This window comes from Nycticebus coucang, chromosome X (assembly GCF_027406575.1).
Source record: "Nycticebus coucang isolate mNycCou1 chromosome X, mNycCou1.pri, whole genome shotgun sequence".
Lineage (NCBI taxonomy): Eukaryota > Metazoa > Chordata > Mammalia > Primates > Lorisidae > Nycticebus > Nycticebus coucang.
The window spans coordinates 105,355,263-105,379,670 of NC_069804.1; the positions used below are offsets into that span (position 1 = coordinate 105,355,263).

Genomic DNA, 24,408 nt, shown 5'->3' on the forward strand with positions numbered 1-24,408 from the left:
AAAAATCAGGTATTTTTAGGCATTGGCTTTGATGACCTGAGGGTCCTACGGGTAGGGCCCTTGAATACAAGTGTTCATAGCATCATTAGATTAGAAGAGATCAATGTCTTAGCTCTAGCATGCAGGCAGGAAACATAAGGGGTGAATTCCTCCTTCTCCCACCTTTTTATTCTGTTCAGGCACTTAAAGTATTGGGGTAGGGGACAGTCAGTCTTCATTATGGAGTCTGTCACTTCAAATGCTAGTCTCATCCTGAAACATCATTGCAGATAAACTCAGAGATAGTTTTTAATCTGGGACTCTCAGTCAAATTGACACATAACTGTCACATTAGGGACAAAATATGGAGGCATGTGGCAATTCTGTATTAATTTCTGAGCAACCACCAAACTGTTTTCCATGATGGCTGCACCATTTTACATTCTCACCAGCAGTGCATAAGTGTTATTTTTCCAGATACTAACACTTAATATTTTCCATTTTTCTTTTAAAATAGCCATTCTAGTGAGTATGTAGCTGTATTTTATTGTGAGTGATATTTTGGTGCTATTGTAAATGGAATTGTTTTCTTAACCTCCTTTGTGGATGTTCATTGCTGGTTCATAGGAAGGTAACTGATTTTTACATGTTGATTGCGTATCCTGCTACTTTGCTGAATTCATTTATTAGCTCTAACAGATTCTTTTTTAATTATTTAGTGCTTTCTACATAGAAGGTATCATTTGTGAACAGAAATAATCTTACTTCTCCAATTTGGTTGGCTTTTATTTCTTTTTCTGCCTAATTTCTCTGGTTACTACTTCCAAAACTATGATGAATATAAGTGGTGAAAGCAGGCATCTTTATCTTGTTCTTGATCTTAGCAGGCAAGCTTTCAGTCTTTAGCCATTGACTATGATGTTAACTGTGGGTTTTTTTATATATGACCTTTCTTATGTTGACAAAACTGCCTACCGTTCCTGGTTTATAGAATGTTTTTATCATGAAATGGTATTTGAGTTTTGTACAGTGATCTTTTTGTATCAAAATGATCATCTGATTTTATTCTTTATTCTATTAATATGGTATATTACATTGATTGTTTTTTGTATATTGTATATTGGTTTTATATATTGAACCACACTCACATTCTGGGGCTAAGTCTCACTTGGTCATGGTCAATTCTTTTATTGTGCTTTTGAGTTCTGTTTGCTAGTATTTTTTGAGAACTTTTACATCTGTGTTTACAAGGGATATTGGCCTGCGGTTTTCTTGTAGTGGCTATGATCAACCTTCTTACAAGGGTAATGCGGGCTTCATAGAATGATTTAGGAAGCCTTCCTCCTCTTCATTTTTGGAATTGTTGAAAAGGATTGGTTTAATTCTTAAGTATTTGGTAGACTTCACCAGTGAAGCCACTGGGTCCTGGGGTTTTCTTTGATTGGAGGTTTTTGATTACTGATTCAATCTCCTTACTTGCTATATTTCTTTTTTATTTCTTTTTTAGTCCATTTAAGTAGTTTGTACGTTTCCAGGAATTAGTCCATTTCTTCTGTGTTATCCATTTTTTGGATGTATAGTTATTCATAGTATTCTCTTATAATGTTTTTATTTATATAAAATCACTTCTTCACTTTTGTTTATTATTTTAGCTATCAGAGTTTTCTCTCTTTCTCTTTGGTTAGTCAATCTACCTGAAAGTTTGTTAATTTCTTTTCTTTTCTTTTCTTTTCTTTCTTTCTTTTTTGAGCCAACTTGTGATTCTGTTCATTTTAGTCTTTGGTTTTAAATTTTCTATTTTGTTTACCGCTCATCTTTATTATTTCCTTCCTGCTATTAGCTTTGGGTTTAATTTGCTATTCTTTTTTTTCTAATTCTTTAAAATATAGTTAGGTTATTGATTTGAGGCCTTTTTTTTCCCTTTAATATATTCATTTACTGCTATCATTTTCTCTCTTAGCACTGTTTTCACATTCTGTAAGTTTTAGAATGTTGTGCTTTTGTTTTCATTCATCTCAAGATATATATATATATATATATATATATATATATATATATATATATATATATATATATAACTTTTTTTTTTTTTTTAATTGCAGTTTTGGCTGGGGCCGGCCTTGAACCCACCATCCCCGGTATATGAGGCTGACACCTTACTCCTTGAGCCACAGGCACCACCCAAGATATTTTCTAATTTCCCTTGTGATTCTCTCTTTGATCCATTGGTTGTTTAAGAGTATATTGATTAATTTCTGAATAATTGAGGGTTTTCTACTTTTCCTTCTGTTATTTCTTTCTAGTTTCATTCTGTTGTGATCACAAAAAATATTTTGTATGATTTCACTTGTCTAAAATGTATTATGACTTTTTTTCTGGCCTGACATATTATCTATCCTGGAGAATGTTCTGTGTGCACCTGAGAAGAATATACATTTTGCTGTTGTTGGATGGAGTAGTTTGTATATGTCTGTTAGGTCTAATTGGCATATAGCATTGTTCAGCTTCTCTTTACTTATTAATATTCAATCTAGTTCTATCTATCATTTAAAGTACAGTATTGAATTCTCTATTATAGTGGCACTCTCTATTTCTCCCTTCAATTCTGTCCAATTTTTCTATAATTTTGGAGCTCTGTTCTTATTTAGGCATGTTTATAATCATCATACCTTTTGGATGGGTTGAACCTTTTATCTCTTTTGTCTCTTGTTACTCTCTCTTTTGGTTAGCTTTGTTCCATGTAAATAGCACATGGAATACCCTTTTTCAACCTTTTATTTTCAACCTGTTTATATCTATATGTAAAGTGAGTCTTTTATAAACTGCAGATAGATATATCATTTTTTAATCTATTCTTCCGATGGATTAAAAAGTCCATACTTATTGGAGAATTTAATCTATTTTTATTTAAATAAATTACTCATAAACAATGGCTTACTTCTGCCATTGAGCTATTTGTTTCTGAATATCTTTTTCTTAATTTCTTTATTACTGTATTTTTTAATTGAGATTTGTTAATTGTATTGTTAATCTTCTATTTTGATTCCTTTCTTTTTCTCCTAATGATTTAGGTTATTCTCTTAGTAGTTACCTGGGGGATTACGATTAATAGCTTAAAATTAGAACAACCTGATTTGAATAATACCAACTTAATTTCAATAATGTACAACCAGTTTCTTTCTGTACATCTCTGTCTCTACCCTTTTATATTATTGTCATCACAAATTATATATTTATATATTTTATTCCCATTAACATATATTTACAATTATTATTTTATTCATTTGCATTTAAAATCATATAGAAAAAAGAGCTATCATGAGTCAAAAGTGAAATAACATTAGCTTTTATATTTATTTATGTAGTTATCTTTACACTTGTTCTTATTTCTTATTATATCTTTAGGGTATTATTTAGCATCCTTTTATTTTGGCCTGTTGGAATCTCTTCAGTGTTTCTTGCAGGACAGGTTTACTATTGATGTATTTTACTTCAGTGTTGTTTTGTATTTTTGCTTTCAACTGGGAATATGTTAATTTCTCCTTCATTGTTGAAGGAGAATAGTTTTGCTTTGTGTAGAATTCTTGTTTGATAATTTTTTTTCAAGACTTTATATATGTTATTCCATCACCTATACCACTAACCATGATTTCTATTGAGAAGTCAGGTACTAATCTTATTGAAAATCCCTTGTATGTATGTGACAAGTTACTTATCTCTTATAGCCTTAAAAATTCTCTATTTATTTTGAGATTTTGACAATTCGATGATAATATATCTCAGAGTGGATCCCTTTGAGTTCATCCTATTCATAGTTGATTAGCTTCTTGGATACGTATATGCATATTTTAAATTAGAGTTGGGAAGTTTCAGCCATTATTTCTTCAATTTTTTCCTGTCCCTTTTTCTTTCTTTTCTTTTCCTGGGAATGCCATGATGAACAATATGGTATGCTTTATGAGGTCTCTCAGACTATTCATTTTACTTCATGGTTTTTTTTGGTCTCCAACTCAGACTTAATCATTTCGGTTTCTTTATCTCTAAGTTCACTGATCGTTTCTTCTACCTACTTAAATATGCTGTTGAACTCCGCTTGTTTTCCATTTCAATTATCATACTTTTCACTTCTATAATTTTAGCTTTGTTCCTTTTTATAATTTCTCTTTATTGAGTTGTTCATTCTGTTCATACATCATTTTCCTAATTTCCTTCAGTTATTTGTCCATCGTATACTTTCACCGATTGGACATATTTAAGATAGTTGATTTAATGTTTTTGATTGACTTATGACTTCAATATATGGGCTTCTTCAGTACTAGTTTCTTCCAAATTCTTTGTATGAACCCCACTTTCCTGTTTATTTGTATGCTTTGTAATTTGTTATTGAGAAGTGGACATTCTGAGTATTATAATGTAGTAACTCTATAAATCTGATTCTGTTCCCAGACTGCTAATTTTTGTTTGTCATGCGCTATGGCCATATATTGGTGACTTTTCCAAATGTTTTTTGCAAGTTATGCAATTTTTTGTATGTGGTCATTGAAGTTTGTGTTTTGTTGTCTGTGCTGTCACGGAGTGACATGACAAATTTCCTTAAATATCTGACTGCAGAGAGGTCAGGGAGGAGGTGTTTTGTCTATTTAAATCTCCCAATAGGTGCTATTAGCTGCTGTAGCCCAAGAGGGTTGAAAATAAAGCATCTTTACTAGTCCCTTGTGGAATTGCCAAACCAACTGAAATGTACAACCCCAGATTTTTGGCAAATAAGTTCCACACTGTCTACGCTGACATCATTCTTCCCTTCCAGGGATTGTGTTGTGCACTTTATTCTCTTACTAGAAAATATCCGTATCTCCCTTTACCAAGCACTCCCCTGTTGTTGTAAGTGTCTAATCGTGTTAAAAAATTCTGAAATAGTTTATTCCAATCAATCTTTGTAGCTCAGTGGTGGATTTGATAGAGGGATCAATCACTGGAGTTTCCTTGTCTGCCATTTTGTGCCAGCCTTTCTTTAATCTTTGTTTTCTGCTTTCCTCCCTTTCATATGTTTATTGAAATCCCATATGAGTTCTCAAAATGTCAGTTGCAGGCTAATGTAGAGATAATTTAAAATGTACCAAAGTCCAATATAAACTAGGTTGAGATGAATTTATCAATTATTCTTAGGCCTTGGCTTGTTTCAGGGTGTTGTGACAAAGTACCAGAGCCTGGGAAGCTTATAAACAACAGAAATTTATTTCTCACTATTTTGGATATTGGAAGTACAAGTTCAGGATGCCAACATAGTTGAGTTCTGGTGAGGGCCCCCTTCCACGTTGCAGTCTGCTGACTTCTCATTGTAAACTCACATGGTGGGAAAGAGAGAGAGCAAAGTCTCTGGCCTTTTCTTAAGAGGGCACTAATACCATTCATGAAACCTCTACCCTCATGGCTTAATTACTTCCCAGAGGCTCCACTGTGAAAGACTATCACATTGATGATTAGATTTCAAAATGTGAATTTTGGAAGGATACAAATATTCAGTTCTTAAGAAGCTTTAAACTTGAGCATAAATCAGACTTCATTACTTTTGTTTGATTATCTATTAAAAGTAGGAAGGCATTGTGTAATTAAATACAGACATTATCAATAATGGGAGATTTTTGAACAGTGCAGGTGTGGTTTATAAGATTGAAGATAATTCCAAGTTTTAAAAAGTTATAAGTAGTAGGGGCAGTGCCTGTGGCTCAAAGGAGTAGGGCGCTGGCCCCATATGCCAGAGGTGGTGGGTTCAAGCCCAGCCCTGACCAAAAACTGAAAAAAAAAAAAAAAAAAGTTATAAGTAGTAAAGTTGATACTTCCTTTTTTAGTATTATTGTTCATGGGCTTATTCTACATAATATTTTTGTGTTTTTAATTTACATTGACTTAATTATTGTGACAGAAAATAAAGTGTAACAATTATGCTATGTTTTTAAGGTCCAGAAGTTGGCTCAATTTTGAAATTCCATTCAGTTCTATGTGATGTTTTTATTCAATATTTATGTATTATATTACATAGATACCAAAGAGGTTATACATCTTATTCACATTTCATTGTAGTTCATTTTTTAAGTCAGTTTTTAGAGGGGAGGGGAGGATAGGTTGTACTATAAAAGAGCTACTCTCAGAAATTTACTATTCTAGTTAATGAGTTTTATAATTGTTAATGTCTGTTTAAAAATCCTAATAATAAAACACTAAACTTTTATGCTTTTATTTCTTTTTAGAACCTTATAAAACATCTTCCTGAGCAGAAGATGCTCAATGAATTAGGACAGCTTAAGAATGAATATGATGACCTCTGTGAACCTGAACAGTTTGGAGTTGTGGTATGTATTGCACGTAAAGGCACAAACTCAGGTGGGAGGTAATAATTTTCAAAAACAGTGTAAAGAAATACCTTCTAATTATTGATTTTTTTGTTTGTTACTGTATAGATACATAATTTAATATAATATAAGCTGTCAGAAAAAAATCCTTTTTCTTATTATTTATCATGATAGTGAAAAATAATGAAATCCATTTTTACATTCACAAAGTACCTGAAGATATTTCATGGTATCATCTCTCTAAGTGCTGATTTTTAACTTTATTAATATATGACCTATAGTGTGCAGTATTATATTATCTATATTCTCTTTCATTTAGATCTTGGTATTAGAATTTGGCCCCCCAAAACGTAGGTTGAAATAAAAGAGGAATAACTAGATAAATAGTAAAATACTAGGCACTCTTCTGTGCTATACATTGTGTCAGAAAAAGCACAAAGATTTTCAGATTTCTTAAAGACTATCATAAATCAATTGAAAACTTGAAATGTGCTGTTTTAGCTGGGAAGAAAATTATGTAAATATACATCACACAGTTAAGTCATTCTGTGTTTAAATTATTATTGGAATGAATTATTTTTTCTTTTAAGGGTTATAAAAATGACTAGGCATAAATTATGTTTTAAAAATATAGTTATATATTTGAAGTATTTCCCAACCTTGGTATTCAAACAGTTGGGTTTAAAAAAAAAAACAGAAAAGAAGACATCAAGCTTTACTTTATTTTTTAGAGAATAAACTGTTTTTTATTTAGGTGTTCAATGCAAGTTTGTTTGCTATGTAAATAAATAATTCCATTATGATTGTCAGCTCTACTTTGGCCTACTGAACATTTTCCATTTGCATACTAAGAAATTTTTAATTAGTATTGGTCCTAATATTCAAACCCTGTCTGCTTCATTCAAAATATTTTATAACTTTTCAAATAATATAGTAGAATTGATCTAATTTGATACTTTGCAATTTAAAAATCCTATTTAAAGTCAAGCTGTGATAGATAGGACTAAGCATGTTTCTTTTGAACATGTATGGTAACTGGTTGCCCCTGTTTATAGTTTACTAATTTCAAGAGATGACATTGCCTACACTGAGGTAGGAGGATTCTGTCAAATCCTTGCAAAGAAAATCAGGAATGTGTATTAGGGATCAGATAGAGCATCCAAAGGTTCTACAGAAGGTATTTCTCTTATTTTTGGACAAGGAAAATTAATAAATTGGTTAGATGTTATTATTAACTAGCAGCTATTTAGTATAATATTAAATAGTAAAATTTTCTAGAGTAAAGTCCATGCTTGAAACCTAAGCTGCTTGGATTCATATTATAATTGAAGTAAGGCTATATACCCTCTGAGAATTCAGCTGTGTCATGATGGTTATGAGTTTTACAGTAGGTACACCACACAATTTCTCTGAAGCCATTTCTTTTTCTGAATGCAGTTTATCTCGGAAGATGTATTAGTTTGCCAAGCAAGTCCTTCATGAGAAATATCCTTGGTACCACACTGAGGGAATGAAGTTTGGGCACATAAAAAGCAATATACCTTCTGAACTAAAAGCAAAATAGAAAATGGAAGAGATTTCTTGTTTATGCACATAACTGTAAATAATCCTCGGGCTGTGTGTACATGAAGTAACTTGGTTCCCTTATTTATTCTCACCATCCTTAGCTACATATCTGTGGAGGGAAAAAAAAGTCAAGGACGTTACAAAGTAGTTTACACCATGTAAGTTACCTAAGACAATATTAGTCAGGATTTGTCAAATAAAGATTAGCTAAACTCATTATCAAGGAAATATTTTTGGAATAATGATATACCTTAATCTTTTAAACATGTGTCCACTGCTGTGCTTAGAACCATATCATGTATAAAACACACAATAAATAAATGTATTTTGAATTTAATTATAGGACAATGATTAAACCTAAGTACGGGCCTGAGATTTAAAAAACAGTATATTTTTGATCTATAAAAGTAAAAATTTTGCTGAAGCATTTTTTTCCAGGTATATGTTGAAATTGTGTTCACTTCTTTGTGAATATACCCCAATACTTCTTAACCCTTAACCATATGCCATTGGATATATGTAGAATCATCTGCACTAATGTGAGCGGCTCCCAACCAGAAAGAATTCCTGCCTCTGCGGTCTTCTCCCGTTGGCACTATTAATGTATTCTTCTTAAAAACTTATCTTTTTTATATGATTTCTATATAAAAACCCTCTGGGGTCTCTCTGAATTCACAGAATAAAACCCAAACTCCTTAGCATTCACATTACGCCTCTTGCTCTCTGGCTTTCTTCCTTCCAGTTCCCTTTGGTGAACTGAGTGAATTGGTATCTTTATGACACATTAGCTTTTGCCTCAGTGGGACTCTCAGTGCTGTTTTAGCAGCTGTTTCACATGTTCCCATTCAGTGGCCTTTCATTTGTCCATGTTGGATACCAATCTTACCCACTCTCCTCAAGTCTTCTGTCTGTCTCCTTCCCATTCTTTTCACTCACCACAAACAACCTAACCTCTTATTTGCTAGAGAAAAAGCACTTCAGAATCTCCAATATCTGTTCTACCTACAAAGTTATCACTAGCTATATCTTTTATTAACTCCTTCTTTGTCAAACCAAACCTCAAAAAAAGAGATATTCAGTTATTATGACTAGTATCATTGTTGTTATTATTATCAATAGAAAAAAAAATATATTGAGAATTTACTGGGTCAAATTCTATTTGAAGGCTTTTCACTTACACCACCTTATGCATGTATTTCTCACAACAACACTATGAGGTTGGTACTGTTACTGGCTGCATATTATAAATGTGGAAACTCGGGTCAAGAAATGCTAGATAACTTGTCCAAGCTTACATACTAAGTAGTAGATACAGAATTCAAACCCAGGCAGCCTCAGTTACTAGCCAGTGCTTTTAACCAGTGTGCTCTACTGGGAGGGAGAGGATTGTGATGTTCTACTAACATAGGAACTTTTCCTACCACAGTTTTGGGCCTTATTATATACCCTGTCTGCTTTAGGACAATAGTTCCTATTGCTTACCTTACTCCTGTTGGTTAACTCCTGTTGGTCCTCAGTTTTTTAGTTTCTATTCTACCCTGCACTTCAGGAAAAAAAAAAAAATCTTTAAAATCACTCACTGCCTGAAATGAATGGATAAATGAACGAATGACTAAAAATCCTTCATTGACCCTAAAGTTTCTGCTAGCTACTGCCCTCTCTTTGTTTCCCAGCATCAACTTTTGCAAAGACTCGTCTCCTTTTGCTCTCTGCTTCCTTACTTCTCATTCATTGCTCAACAATCAACAATCAAGATTCTGCCTTAAATAATGAATTAAAATTGATCTAGTAACAATCATTAGTTACCTCTAATCACATCTGTATACGTTAAATGTACTCATTTCTCTTCATCTGTACCACTGCCACCTCAGTCCAAGCCAACATTGTCATTCTTTTCGACCATTACAATATACTTTTAGCTTGTTTTCCCCGCTTGCACTTTTGCCCTTTTCCAAATCAGTCTTGGCACAGCCCTCAGAGTGACATTTCTAGAGTGTATTTGTATTGCATCATATTATTTATCTGCTTCAAATATCAGTGGTGTTCTACAGCACTAAAGCAATAGTATCAACTCCTCACCATGACCTACAAGGCATTGTCTGGTCTGGCACCTGCCCACATCTCCTACTTTCATCTCCTGCCATTTGGCCTCTTGCTCATTATGCCTCAGCCATATTGTATGTTATTTTCCATGATGATGGCATATGCTACCCTGCACTTCACTTTACTCCCACTCACTGCCTGCCCCTCTCTCCTGCTTATTCTTCAAGTATTAGGGTACATTTTGCTTTCCCAGTGATGCCTTCACTTACTTATCCATCAAAAATAGGACTCCCTATTAAACTCTTTCAAAGCACCTTTTTTCTTTTTCTTTCTAGAAATTATCATGGTTTTTAATTAAATGTTTGTCAGGTTATTTATTGACTGCCTATAACTCTATCTAGACTGCAGGTTCTATGGTGGATGTATCACGTTGATTTTATTCATATAAAATGTACTGAACTAATATTTGTTGAATGTATTAGCATGAATACAAAATCAAGTAGACTTTTTTTTTTTTTTTGTAGAGACAGAATCTCACTTTATTGCCCTTAGTAGAGAGTAGAGTGCTGTAGCGTCACATAGCTCATAGGAACCTCTAACCCCTGGGCTTAGGCAATTCTCTTGCCTCAGCCTCCCAAGTAGCTGGGACTACGGGCACCTGCCACAATGCCCGGCTATTTTTTTGTTGCAGTTTGGCTGGGGCCAGGTTTGAACCTGCCACCCTCGGTACATGGGGCCGGCGCCCTACCCACTGAGCCACAGGCGCCTCCCCAGGTAGTCTTTTTTCAGTCCTGTGTTAGTCCATACCCATATGGCACATAATAATATTGAAGAATTTAAGCTCCTTTTTGAACCTTTTCTTTCCTTCGCTTCCTAAACAGTAAATACTATTCCCTGATTTTATTTATCTAACCCTGGCCAGTGCCCTATAGAATTTCCATTATTATTTAACTTTCTAAGTGATAAAAAACAAAATCTCATCAGTTAGGGGTAGACATAAGCCAGAAGCAAGATTATGCTTGCAAGATTCATTAAAATAATAATAACAGTAATATAATAATGAACAAAAACAATAAATTGTCAAAATTGAGGGAAATTTTGAAAGAGATAAACTTATCTGAGACGGGGACTGGGTTTTTTTTAATAGCCACTTCGTTGGGTTTGCTTATAATCACATGCAATCGGTTGGAAAAATAAAAAAAAAAAAAAACGAGGAAAAAAGAAAAAAGAAATAAAAACCCAGGGACCTTTCCTCTGTCTAGAGGCAGATTTCCTGGTAAGAGGGATATGCTAGTTCCCACACCTTCTGTGATCAATAATCCTCTTCTTTAGGGGGGTAGATTGGCTGCATAGCTTCCCACTGACTTGTCCTCCATCCTGCCTCCCACAGAATTGAATTTGGTACATCATTGTAATTATGTGCTGTACCTTTGCAGGAAAAAAAGCATAGATCTTTGAAAGTGCTGGCAGTTAGAACCCCCAGCAGGAGCTTTTAGACTCTTCTGAGTGTGTTGGTAGCTCAGCTGTTCTCAAACCTCAGAGCTATAGAAATTCCCACTTGTCTTGCACTGGGGATAGAGACCCATACTGTGTGTGTCTATTAAACTAACACATCTTCTGAGAAAAAGAAGGCAATAATTAGTTCTTTTAGTAATCAGTACTTTGTTTTTCTGACTTCAGGATTACCCATATTTTTCAATTAAAAACATTCTAAAGCCGTAATCTAACAAAAAGATGTCGAGATAGCCTTGTATGTAAAAATCTTTATAATAGAAAGCACAGATTATGTGATATTGCTGACAGCACATTTAAATTTTTTTCTTTGATTCACAAATATACAAAGGCAAGGAAAGAGGATTTATACCTATAGCTGAAATACAACTATAAAGTAACTGTGACTTTTAATTTTTTAAAAGCATCATAAGAGCTTATGAACTCTATTCAAGGTAGCTTAACCAGGTGAAAAGGAAATCCTTAAGAGCGTTTTTTCACTTACATATCATCAAAAATAACTAGTTTGGATAGAAAATTGTAGGTCTTCTGTTCCATTAATGTTAAAACATTTCTCAGGTTTGCATGTTAATTGGGAAAATTGAATTTTTCTTTATTTTGTCTGCTTGCATTCAGGGTATTCAGTGTTTTCATATCTAATGTCTTGGTTGTTTCTATTTTCATTCTTCCTGTAAATATTAATGCTAGCTCTTACTTCTAGATGTACATTCATTTTATCTGAGAAAAAGCCGGTTTAATAATTTTGAGATCAGGTAAAAGAAAACTTACCATGACTCATTCTCAAATCCACGTATTTATATTCTTGTTCCTTTCATTAACTTATCATAATAATCAATTTTTGTGGCAGGACTGCTTATTTCCAGCAGTTTTTGCAGTAAAACAAAGTAAAATAAAGCCACTTGAAAATTGAATATCCAAATTAGGGCTATACATGTCATCAATTTCACTGTTGATTGTTGTTCTAAATTCAAAAAAATCAAAACTTAACCCTTTAACTTCTCCCTTCATAAATCACTGACTCCTAATAGCATTAGGGTTTTTTTTTGAGACAGAGCCTCAAGCTGTTGCCATGGGTAGAGTGCCGTAGCATCACAGCTCACAGCAACCTCCAACTCCTGGGCTCAAGCTAGTCTCCTGCCTCGGCCTCCCAAGTAGCTGGGACAACAGGCACCCACCACAACGCCCGCTATTTTTTGGTTGCAGCCGTCATTGTTGTTTGGTGGGCTGGATTAGAACCCGCCAGCTCAGGTGTATGTGGCTGGTGCCTTAGCCGCTTGAGCCACAGGCGCCAAGCCATAGCATTAGTTTTTAAGGTCATTCTTGGCTTCAAACAGTTGTTTTCAGAAGGATGTTTTAAAATTCTTTTGTTTTGTTTTGTTTTCAGAAAGTCTCAGTATATCACCCTCGGTGGAGTGCTGTAATGTCACACCTCACAGCAACCTCAAACTCTTAGGCTTAAGCGATTTTCTTGCCTCAACCTCCCAAGTAGCTGGGACTACAGGCACCCACCACAACACCCAGCTATTTTTTTTTGTTATAGTTGTCATTGTTGTTTAGCAGGCCTGGGCTGGGTTCGAACCTGCCAGCCCAGGTATATGTGGCCTGTGCCCTAGCCACTGAGCTATGGGTGCCAAGCCTGTTTTAAAATTCTTGCTCAACTTTTTAGTGTGATGCTTCTAAGTTTACAGGATCTTTTAGGGCTGACATCGTTTTTGTATTTCTGTTCTAGACTAAAGATTTGTAGATGTTTATTCATGCTAATTTCCACATATCACTATCTTTGGGGAAATATTCTCTATGAGCACATCATTATTTTTTGATGGAGATCAGTATTCAACACTCTATTTTGTCAGAGCATCATTGCAGATTAACTATGGCTCTTTTCTCTTACGACATCTAATGTGCAAACATTTTCCATTTACCCCATATACTAGGCACACTTGTATTGATTATTTTGTCCAGGTCAAGTAATGGGTTTGCTACAGAACATACAGTAAGGAGTAGGATAGGTCCCACCCTTGAGGAGTTTATTGTCTAACAGAATATAAAACATTATAGAGAATCACAAATATCCCTGCTTTATTTCCATACCTCCAGGCAGAACTGTGCTCAGTCATTGACTCTGAATCTCATTTTTGTAAGCAGTTCTGCCTGCTGTCCATTCTTCTTTAATGTAGCTTCATTAGCATTCCTTTTTTATGGTCCCAGATACAAATTTATTTTGCCTATTCTTTGGAGGATGAATCAAATCGTATTTAACTATTTGGGGAAAACACTTTGTAACCAATGTGTATATTTCTACGAATTTATCTGTTAATTCTAACGAATTATTAATATATCTTGAAGAGACTAGGGATCAAGTATGCTCACATGTGAAGGATATTAAAGGCATTTTTGTATGTTTCTTAGCGGTGCAAAAGGCAAGATGATAGAAGTAACCTTAAAGGTCACACGCGACTGCCTCCTTCAGACATGATTTTTACATTTGTGCCTTTTTTCTTTCTCTGTGGACTCATATGGTAGTTTGTTAGGAGATCAATATTCACCAGCTGCATAGGTAGTGAAGTGTATAAAATTCAAATTATATGAACAAAACTATGTCTAAATCTTTGGGGAAATAACCCACTTGTAGTTGCTCTCACTAAAGCTGTCAATATACTTTTTTTTTTTTTAAATACAGTTCAGATCAGCTAAAGAAATGAAAGCCACTTGATGTGATTTGATAGACAAGTACATCGTAACACAAATAAATCCCCTACATAATACAACACTCTGGTCAGCATCTCACAGCACTTCAAGGAATGAATTATAAAACAAAGGATGCCAGTCATCTAAAATGCTGTGAGGGACCACAACTAAAAACCAACATACATTTCAGCAGAGTTTTTGTTTTATTTACTTCTATCACTTAGGTATAGTCAAGTACCTTTCTGAGACATGAGCCTTTTAATAATTGTATCTGTGTCTGGGGATGTTGCTCAATGCTTCCTATTATTTCTAAGCTTAGTTGTACAAGACATTTTCTTAAATACCCAAATCCTCTGATAGAGGTTCAACTACTGTTTCTATGAGTCTTCCCTGATCTGATCTTAGAAATTCCTACTGATGATTGTGAAAATTCTGTTGGTATGATCAATGTGTTGTGCTTTGTGGCTCTTGTTAAAAATAAGAAATGTGCCTGTACAGCGTACCTCCTCCATTGTCTCTTGATTTTGTAAAAATACATTTTCATTGATAACATTTCTAATAGGAAATGGATATTATGAATGAAAAATACCTAAATGGAGCATGATATTTGTAGTACATTCAGGGAGTAATGAGTTCTATTCTTTACACTCCTGGAAACATGTATTACTTAATCATGGACGAGAAAATCTTTTCCTTGGGTTGGGGAGAACAATTACTGACAATGATTCTTTCTTACTGAGGATTTCTAGGGACAGATAAAGAGGATAATGATAAGAATAGCTGTTGTTTTACAATTCTTCCATTGTGTAGTTACTATAACAGGGGTGTTATGTATAGTATCTCATTTAAATCCAACTGCAACTTGCATGGATAATTTAATGAATACATTTTCTTGATGAAGAAATAAAGACATAGAAACACTATGTAACTTACAATAGGTAATACAACTAGAAAATGATAAAAGTGTTCAAGCTTATGTCAGTGTAATCAGAAGTTTCTTTTAGTACAATATACCATATTGGTTTGAAAAATGCAAAGAATTCTCTCTCTCCCTTTTCTGGGATTAGATAAAAATCTCCCTTGAACCCTACCCTGAGAAATAGTTACATGGGGATCTGAATTTGGGCTAAGATTGGTCCTGGCAGTATGGTTGGGATGACCCACCTGGCAGAAAATGACCTTGCATAAGTTACCTCCTCCTTCCCATCACTCAGTGTGCTATTCTACCTCTTAAATCATGTATTCTCTTCTCAATCCAGCCTTGTACTGAATATTTTGGTTCCTATTTATGTGAATGAATACATTCATTTTAAATTATTTATTTTTTAAATCAACTCTCGTGTTTATCTCCTGTCATGTGCCAATCCTTATTGGAGAGGCTGAATGAATGAGGAAAGTTTGCACACCAAAGGGCAACTCTTGACTCCCTTATTATGTACAACTTCTTCCTGAAAGCAGACCAACTAATGACAGATTGCTATATGCAATAATAGCATTTTCAAAAAGTTAATCCTATGACATTTCTAGTTTAACATTATAACTGAAGACAATATTTTGAGAGAAATTGTACCATCAATTGTTAATTTTGTTCAGTAAACAATCTGTCCTACGTAAAAGAAGATCTAGAAAATGGTTAGTCCACTAAGGAGTGTTTTTAAAATCAATCAGCAAATAGTTGGATGTCCAATGCAAGACTCTTTGCTAGGGTCTCCACAAAGTGCAATTTTTGAGTCTTTTCTCTTCTCCAGATACACTTCTCATCAATACCCTTCCCCCAGAGCATTTATTCAGATAACTCTCAAATCTGCCAGCTCTAAACCTTAAACCCCAGGACTGCATTTATATATTTATAAATGCTACCTGATACCGTAATAATGCTAAAAACTCAACATGTCAAGAAAACAATATTATTTCCCTATCATAGAGATATAATTTTATCATGTATGAGGATTTGGAGAGGAAAAGGCTGGAAGGATCAGGAAGAACATTTAAATTGTCTATTTAGTAATCTATCCTTTAAGGATATAATATTTGAGTTTCTTTCTTTCTTTTTTGCTATTTTTGGCCGGGGCTGGGTTTGAACCCACCACCTTCTGGTATATGGGGCTGGCGCCCTACTCCTTGAGCCACAGGTACTGCCCCAATATTTGAGTTTCAGTAGTGAGCATGGAAAGTAAAGGACAATTCCAAGAAATTCTTCAAGTTAAAACATTATCCAAGATTTGTATTAAATAACATTGTGTTAAATTTGATTTGAATATCACTCTAAGATTTAGAGTCTTAATAGTATGGCCTCATTGTTAGTAATAAGATAAACTACTTGACACTTGAGAAGAGGGTCAATGAAATTCACTTAACTGCTAACAAAAGTTTTTTGGTAACAGCCAGGCAACATTTTTCACTTGTAAAGCTAGTACCCTTTATTCTATCTTCCCACAACACTAAAGGCAGAGACAGAAAAGATAGAAGTAATATTAATGGGTCAGGTATTTGGCTCCAGTCTAATCATCAAAACAAGACTGATTTGCCTGGTTTCCCCTATTTACAGATCAGGAAACAAGATCAAAAAATTAGGCAGACATTTTCACATAATCAGATCACATAAAAGTTTCTAAATTCAGTCCTATTTGATTGAAGTTGGTACCAAGCTGCACTTCCCTGCTTCTGTCGTCTTAGTTCTGAGTAGCTTACTGGAGTGTAACGGCAGAGCAGGAGAAACAAATTCATGGACCCTCATACCCTGCATCAAAACGACCAATCAATAAGCTATACCAAATCAGCACCGCCTTCTGTGTTCATTAGAGCCAACATTGTTCTACCTTACAAAAGTCTTAAAACCTTGGAGCCATCTTTAACTTTTTCTTCCAGTAACTGGTCAGTTGCTAAGTCCTATTCATTCTTCCTTAATTCTATCTCTTGTATCTGTTGTTTCCTTTCTCTTCCTACTGTTAACATTCTACCTCATTGCCTGTTTCTCAGGCCATTTTGATGATTTACCAAGGGTCCCCTTGCTACTAATCTCTCTTTTGACCAATCTTAGTTACTGCCCCTAATAAGACTCAAGAGACAGTGTGTTGTAGTGGTTGAGAATCTGAGATCTGTAGCCTGAAGGCCTGAGTTCAAATCTTCATATTTCCTACATATTATACAAATTTGGCTTTGTGCAAGTTACTTTGTATTTCTGTGCTTTGTTTTCATCATCTTTAGAATGAGAATAATCTAAGGATTGTTTTGAGAATCCTTCAGTTAATACATGTCTAATATATACATAGATGTCTGGCACAAAGTATTCAACAAATGTTCATCACTTATTATTGTTACTGTTATCATTAAAATCTAATTTGGTTATATTATTTCAGTTGAAGCTGGTATTTAACAACAACAACAACGACAAAGATCATATCCATGCTTTCTGAATTTGTAGGTGAAGGATCAAAATACAAAGCCCAGAAAGGATAAAACTACCAATGAAAAAAATGGTATTAGAAGTGAAGCAAGACTAAAAGCCCACATACACCTAAGAGTTATGTTTCTTACCCATCTGGGACCAGTGGTACTCTGGTAAACCAGGCCCCTGCAAGCTCTACAAAGCATGGCCTGGATGGCAGGTACATGGTGACTAGCAGCTGGTCAAAGTAGCCCTATGGCATTTTTAAGGTACCAGGGAGACTATAAAACTATTCCCTAAACATACAGAAAACATGGTTCTGTGTTAGCAATGGCCAGGTATGAGTAAAAGGAAAGGAAAAATAAAGTGGGAAGGGATTTGGAGTAGTGGTAGAGGCAGAAGTGGAGGCAGAAAAATGCATATAGGAACTCAGAGTGATTCCCACCCAGACATACACAAAGAGACCTGCATGTTTATGGCAACATAGACTTGGAATTAGCTTCCACTTTTTTGTCCTTTACCTTTACTCTTAAGATACTTCAATCTAAATTCTGCCTCTAGGTATACATGTCCTATATGCCTAACCTAAACCCATTTCTCACTCTGTTTTCTTTACCCCTTCCTTTTCGCCTCAGTTCTGTGCATGCTTATTTACACACACACATGCACACACATGCACACACATATGTGCATACATTTCCATTTCCATTTGTATTTTCCCCTATTGTGAAGCCTTCATTCAACATTGTTGTCACAAGAATTTAAAGCTTTTTCTTTTTCTGGTGAACATCTCTAGACCTTAATTTCTGTTTATCTACCTAAAATCATGTTCTGGTTTTTCACTAGCTATAGTTTTCAAGTGTCTGTGTTGGTTATGAGTTTGGGACCACATTGTGAACTTTTTCTGACTAGTGTCTTATTTCACTTATTATATAACTGTACAATTTGTATAATAATACCCTGACCATATAACAAACCTAATCATAATTGATGAGACCTATGTAAAAATGTAACAGGTAGATATTTCCAGCATACTTTTACATACTTAGAACCTCTGTAAGTTGACCACCCAAGGGCCTAGAACAAACTAGTCAGCATGCGAGGTGATCAACATAAGGATTTAGGCCTTTGGTACTGATATGTACATGTGGTGCATGTCTGGTCAATGAAAATTAGGTCAACTTAAGGAGGTGGTTAATGTAGGGAAGTGGTCAACTATGGAGGTTCTGCTATACTTCCTTTTCACTGTGGGGGTGTGTGTGTGTATGTCTCTACCCTTCCCCCACCTCTCTCCCAGAATTCATTTGGTGAATGAGAATTAATGAAATAATTTGGGGCTATAAGAAATTAAAAACTAAAAATAATTATTATCATAGGAATTTTACCAAAGGGAATATAAAATGTGCACCAATACTATGAAGCAAGTAATTAAAAGCAAAGTTGAACTATTCTGAAGAAAATCAACACAGAATTCTTGAATAAAGTACTTGAAAGTAAGGTCATGTGATTTTATTGTAACCTAATTATTTAATATCCACATCTGTCAAGTAGGTGAAATTCTTTAAAGCATATATAAATATTTAATATATTTTATGAATAGAAATTATAGGTTTAAAAATTACTAAATGCTCAATCATAGCTAGTCCTCTGATTTCAAACAGCATAGTAATAGGCAATTTCTTAGGAAATGTTCCACTTATATTTTTATCATCATCAACATCTTTTATCTGTGGCTCAACTCTTCACTTAATTTCATGTTTATAAATTTTCCTAGCTCAGGGACAGATTTTGGTAGTTTGTATGTTATTGATAGCTAATGATTATGCAATTAGCATATACCAACTGCTGAGCTTCAGTAATATTAATGCTATAAGGGTGATTTATTTTTTATTTTTAAGAAACTAAGCAGCCAACTATATTTAAAACTTTAAAATTTATTTTTAAGAAACTAAGCAGCCAACTGTATTTAAAACTTAGATGAACTCTTTCAAATGTTTAAAACAAAAATAATATTGTTTAAAACTCAGAATTTGTTTATGTAGAAATTTTACAGTATTGTCTATGAAGTTATCCCCACTAAAGATATAAAATATCAGGCTTTAAATGTATGTTCTCATAGAGCCTTCCTTATCTTACAGATGAGCTCGGTGAAAATGTTACGGCCTCGTCTCAATAGTATTCTTTTCAAGCTCACGTTTGAAGAACATGTAAACAACATCAAACCAAGCATCATAGCAGTAACTCTTGCCTGTGAAGAACTGAAGAAAAGTGAAAGCTTTAACAGACTTTTAGAGTTAGTTCTTTTGGTTGGAAACTACATGAACTCAGGCTCAAGAAATGCCCAATCTTTGGGTTTTAAGATCAACTTCCTTTGTAAGGTAAGATGACATTTATAAGGATAATTTATAAAATCTTCTTGTCTATGAGAGGGTTACTCTAAAAAGCAATAGTGCACAAAACTCACAATTGTACACATTAAAAAGATGAATTTTATGGTGTGTGAAATATATCTCAAATAGGTTGTTTTTTTTTTTTTTTTTGCAGTTTTTGGACGGGGCTGGGTTTGAACCTGCCACCTCCGGCATATGGGGCTGGCACCCCACCCCTTTGAGCCACAGGCACTGCCCATCTCAAAAAGTTTTTAAAAGTCTTATTTCAGTAAAATACAAAAGACTATGTAAATTATTTTGCAATATTATTCTTAACTCTTGCTGATTAAATTTTATTGGAGTTTATGGACCAAAATAAAATTTGCTTTTATAAAATAAATGCAATGTTATATTTCAATCCCTATTTATACTTATTCTATACCTCTCTAAAACAGTGGTTCTCAACCTGTGGGTTGCCACTTCTTTGGGGGTCTCCTGCATATCAGATATTTACATTACGATTCATAACAGTAGCAAAATTACAGTTACGAAGTAGCAACGAAAATAATTTTATGGTTGGGGGTCACCACAACATGAAGAACTGTATTAAAGGATCACAGCATTAGGAAGGTTGAGAAGCACTGCTCTAAAAAGTATTTGAGGAGCTAAATTCAGTTAGGTAAATACCACAAAGTTCTTTTTATAATGTGCTTCACTAAGCAAATAGTACTCTTCATTGTTGAATAGTGTTGTATCACTAGGCTTGCACTGGTATATCATGCATTAACTAAAACAAAATCAAATAGTAATCATCCTATTGTTTTGAATGAGCCATTGCATAGTATTATTTTTGAGAATTAATTCTTACAAAAAGTAAGCAAAGAAAAAAGAGAAGCCTCAAAGCAGTTGCATATGTCCATTTCTAGGCTAGAAAAACCCACCTTATTCAAGAAAAAGATCTGTCTATTACAGGGAGAAACTTGACCAGATTCTGAGGTGAAGTTCTGCAAGAAAGTTAGAGATGAAAATAAGTCTGAAAACAAGTGAATCTATCTTTGACATCTCACCATTCTTTTGCTTTTTTGTTCTTTTATATCTGAATAAACTGCAGAACTTTGGATAGTTCTTGAGGTATATTAATAAGAATTCCTAATCTGAGAATGGAATTGGATTTCTTTTTTATTCATGTATTAAATAGAAGCACATTGCATATACATGATTGGATCCTGGTACTTCTAGCCCAGATAAACATAAAAAGTAACATTAATAGATAATAGGATGCATAATAGAATTGTATCTGTTAACTTTAATGTATTTTGGAGGAGTATAAGGAAAGAGAGCGAGGAAAATAGGGAAGATTATCTGACAGTGCTAGATTTGTCAAGGAAACATTTTTCTCCCTCTTCTTGTGATATATGGGGTTATTTGAAATTATTTTATAATGCCAGAAAGAATAAGACAGTGCTTATAATAAATTGGAATAAATCATTGCAAGATTTATGGGATAAAACTACTTAGTTAAGATTTTTCACTGTACAGTATATCACATATCCAATGCTAATAAAGTCATTTCTTACCAAGATGCTATTTGGTTAGCTTATATCCTATATGTACAGTGAGTGAGTCTAAAAATGTTCTTGCTTGATGCTTATAAAAATATTGTAAATTAAGGGCGGCGCCTGTGGCTCAGTGAGTAGGGCGCCGGCCCCATATGCCGAGGGTGGCGGGTTCAAACCCAGCCCCGGCCAAACTGCAACAAAAAAATAGCCGGGCGTTGTGGCGGGCGCCTGTAGTCCCAGCTGCTCGGGAGGCTGAGGCAAGAGAATCGCGTAAGCCAAAGAGTTGGAGGTTGCTGTGAGCCATGTGACGCCAGGACACTCTACCCGAGGGCGGTACAGTGAGACTCTGTCTCTACAAAACAACAAAAAAAAAAAATTGTAAATTAAAAGAAAATATCATAGATTTGTATATTAGGTAAATATTTCACTTTTAATTCACATAACAAAGGTATGTTAAACCATCTTAATTTGAACAAACATGTACCTTTATTTGCAAGTGTCTTAATTTCACACTATTCAAATTAATTACATGAACTGATTCTTTGAAGCAGGAATGCATAAGTCATTTGTAAACAGGAACAAAAGATTACATTGACCTCACAGAAGTATTTTACAGTTGCATCTTATATTTTGGAGAGGCTTCTTCTTGTCATCTACCTGTCAAATAAAAGTTCTTCCACACAACGCTGATCTGACATCTATCACTAGAGGTATGCTCAAAGGATTCAGCACAAAGATTTTTGCCAACTTCAAATAAAATAAAAAATAATCTTGTGGGAAATACTATCATGTAGTAATAGGTGTTCCAAAAGAGAAAGAAATGAAGGTTTTTAAATCTTTCCCCTTCCCTTTTCAGTAGGATTTTTATCTTGTGGGAAATACTTCTAGGAAAAGTCTTGTCATTAAGAAAGAGAAATATCATATACATATTCCCATAATGTCTAGGATTAAAAGGATGTTCCTGGAATACAAAGGATTCTGAATAGATAAAAATGTCTAAAATGACAGAAATTTACTGAAGTACATAGAAATAGTTAGCTTAGGTCTATAATCTGTCTGAAATGTTCTTAACTAACTACTGATGTCTGATTAGATAAAATTGCTGTTAAATTTCTGTTATATTATAAAAGATTACTTAGTTGATTTTCGTTAGTGATTTTTTTCTTAAAGAAGATAGCAGAGGGAATTTCCCTTGTAGAATGTCAATTCTTTCTTCAAAATGATACCATTTACTCACCTGAATTTTTCTGATGATAATTTCCTTAATCAGTGATTTAAAACTGTAATCCTATGCTTTTCACAAGAAGCTCTAGAGTATGTTAAAATATTCACCTAGTTAAAAAGGAGCCATGTTATAAACACTTAAATTTATCAGATGTGTCGTGTAGTGAAGCAGTATAGAAATCTCAGATGTTTGCAATTGGCTGCTGTAATATTTGGGAAGAAAAGGAAAACAGGTTAACTAAAATGTCTGGATTAAAGGGTATTATTGCTGTAAGTACCACTCCCACCCCAAAATGCTTTGTTAATTTGCAGCCGTGAATTATCACTTTGTTAGTTACCAAACCAGTGTGCTGAACTGTAATAAAAATCATTTCAATGAAGATGAGTTTCCAATGGTAATTTGGCCTGTGCTTGCCTGTTGGTTATTAAAAGTCTAACCAATGGAAGTGCTGCACTTCAAAACATTTATTATTTTTGTTTTCAGTATGTAATAACATATATAATCTGTGTAAGAAGAAAATATTTTAAAGACCAGGCCTTCCCATACACTCCCAATTTGTGGGTATATCAGATAAGGGTCTTTGTGTGCAAGCAACAGGAAGTGACTATGCCTGATTCAAGCAAAAAGTGGAATTTGTTGGAAGGATATGAGGTATTTCAGCCAGAAGCTGAGGAACTTGGCTTTCTAAAGAACAACAACAATGATGACTTTGAGAATTCATGTAGCAGGAATGAATGGGAAATCTGTTCAGGATGTCACCTTTGGAATGTATCAGCTTCAACCATTTGTCTCCTCTTTTTTGTGTTGATTCAAATTCCTACTAGAAAGAGACTCTGATGATCATAGTGTGGGTTATAAGAATAGCCCATGTTCAAGTGAGAGCAAACAACTTTGTTTGATATTGCAATGGAAGATTGATTATGCCTTAAAGGATGCTGCTACCAAAGATAGGAATACAAAAGGTTAGGAACAGTTGAAGGGTAGCAAGCAGACACGGAGACAAAACCAAACAGGTGGTCTGTATATCAGGGGGCATACAAACAGTAAAGAAGATGCACAGAAACCTTAGAAAGCTAGGGTGGCGCCTGTGGCTCAAGGAGTAGGGCGCCAGTCCCATATGCTGGAGGAGGCGGGTTCAAACCTAGCCCCGGTCAAAAAAAGAAAAAAAGAAACCTTAGAAATCTTATGGCACAGTTGAGTAGCCAGGAAATACATATACAGAGTATTATATAATATCCCTTTGTACGCTGTTAGTGACTGCAAAAATTAATGACTGTTGAGATTAGCAGGAGTTCAAAGAGGGAAATTGGGATTTCAGGAGAGAGAGGAATCTTTGGTGACTGGGTGATACTGGTAGATTGAAAGATAGATAGGATTAGCGTATGTGAAGAGAAGCTATAACTTTACAAGAGGAGAGCCCAAGCTATGGGCTTGGAACCTACATTTTAGCTTCCACATTGCCAATTACTAGCCAGATTTTCATGATTAAGTCACTTATTCTCCCTTTTTCTCTTAGTTTCCTCATCAGTAAAGTCAGGAAAAACAGTGGCCCTTGTTTATTTTCATAGGATTGTTTTCAGAGTCAGCTAAAATGATCTATTTTAGAGTACTTTGAAAAATTGTAATGTTAAATGAACAGTAATAGCTCTATTTAATGGTGGTACAGAGCTATAAATGATCATAATATATTTGAGGATAAATTAGGAAAACACACTACCTATAATATTGG

At 34.4% G+C, this 24,408-nt stretch overlaps 1 protein-coding gene across 3 annotated transcripts in view; it reads left to right on the forward strand.

Moving 5' to 3' along the window:
- DIAPH2 (diaphanous related formin 2) overlaps nt 1-24,408 on the forward strand; it is a 1,060,116-nt gene that overhangs the window by 515,841 nt on the left and 519,867 nt on the right. For all 3 annotated transcript variants that reach the window (XM_053581174.1, XM_053581176.1, XM_053581177.1), the window contains 2 exons: nt 6,228-6,329; nt 19,665-19,904. In XM_053581174.1, coding sequence (XP_053437149.1) covers nt 6,228-6,329; nt 19,665-19,904 — 342 coding nt within the window. The remainder of the gene's footprint in view (nt 1-6,227; nt 6,330-19,664; nt 19,905-24,408) is intronic.